Consider the following 1,312-nt stretch of genomic DNA (forward strand, 5'->3'; position numbering starts at 1 on the left):
TTGATGATGTAAGAAAAGTTTTATAATAAATTAAATGAATGATAGACATTTAACCATCGGAATTGGACCACTGATTGAATGCGACACAACTTAGTTCATGGCATCAACAAGTCTTTCTCGAAGTTAATCAAAGGCCAAAATTTCATTATTAAGTCGTTACCGAGTGAGTCTTTCAGTTATACATACGATAACATGCTAGACAAGACGATTTCAGCTGGTTTGATCATCATCAACCATTCAAATAATATCTTAAAGGATGCATTTTAGATGCCACTAGTCAATTTGACCTCTAGTGGAATAAATTTTCCACAACACCGTTGCTATAAATAGTCCCGATAATATGCATCATTTAACCAAACCGCTAAAAAAATATTCCCTAATGACGTTTAAAGTTACCTTTTTACCCTCTTTGTCGATCTTATTCTTCCTTTTCTTCTTCACTCGTACCATGGGTAATATCGGTAATCCCACCAAATTATCCTCCATTGAGTCCATCAAACAACTCAAAGGTTGCTGTGATAAGGGTAGCAAAGCACAAGGCCTCCATCAACTTAAACTATACCTTGCCCATTTCGGCTACCTAAATTACCAACACACCAACGTCGAAGACGAAAAATTCGATGATGAACTCGAGTCTGCCCTCAAAAGTTACCAAAAATATTACCGTCTAAATGCAACAGGGACACTAGATGAGGCCACGGTTTCACAAATGGTTGTTCCTCGTTGTGGAGTACCAGATAAAGAAATTCACCACCATGGATCGAAATCGTTACCAGCTATTTCCTTTTATCGATTCTTCCCAAACTACCCTCGATGGCCCCCCGGTAAATCCCAACTCACCTACGCGTTTGCATCCGACTATCCAAACAATCATGTACCTCCAGTTGTTCGTGCCTTCAGCCAGTGGTCTTCTGCTTCCGATTACTTTACGTTTTCGCAAGTCGATGATGTTACAGATGCAGATTTGAAGGTGAGTTTTGAAAGAGGAGATCATGGAGATGGGCATAATTTTGATGGGGCTGGTGGTGTATTGGCGCATGCTTTTGCGCCAACTGATGGAAGGGTTGATTTCGATGCAGATGAGAATTGGTCAGATGGACCAGGAGCGGTTCAGAATGCTATAGATTTTGAGTCGGTAGCGGTTCATGAAATCGGGCATCTGCTTGGGTTGAGTCATAGTGATGATCCGGATGCCGCAATGTATGCTAGCATCTCTTCTGGAGTTGTAAAGGGTTTGAATTCAGATGATATTCAAGGCATCAAAGTTCTTTATGGACTTAATTAGTTATACACGTGGTCGTAATGTATGCAT

General features: G+C 40.5%; 1 protein-coding gene across 1 annotated transcript; it reads left to right on the plus strand.

Moving 5' to 3' along the window:
• Nucleotides 1–379: 379 nt before the first annotated feature.
• LOC112505605 (metalloendoproteinase 1-like) lies at nt 380–1,304 on the plus strand. The gene has a single exon (XM_025109487.1). The coding sequence runs from the start codon at nt 380–382 to the stop codon at nt 1,283–1,285; it is 906 nt and encodes a 301-aa protein (XP_024965255.1). The 3' UTR covers nt 1,286–1,304.
• Nucleotides 1,305–1,312: the final 8 nt, after the last annotated feature.

This window comes from Cynara cardunculus, unplaced genomic scaffold, assembly GCF_001531365.2.
Source record: "Cynara cardunculus var. scolymus isolate 2C unplaced genomic scaffold, CcrdV1 Un_Scaffold_12947, whole genome shotgun sequence".
Taxonomy (NCBI): Eukaryota; Viridiplantae; Streptophyta; class Magnoliopsida; order Asterales; family Asteraceae; genus Cynara; species Cynara cardunculus.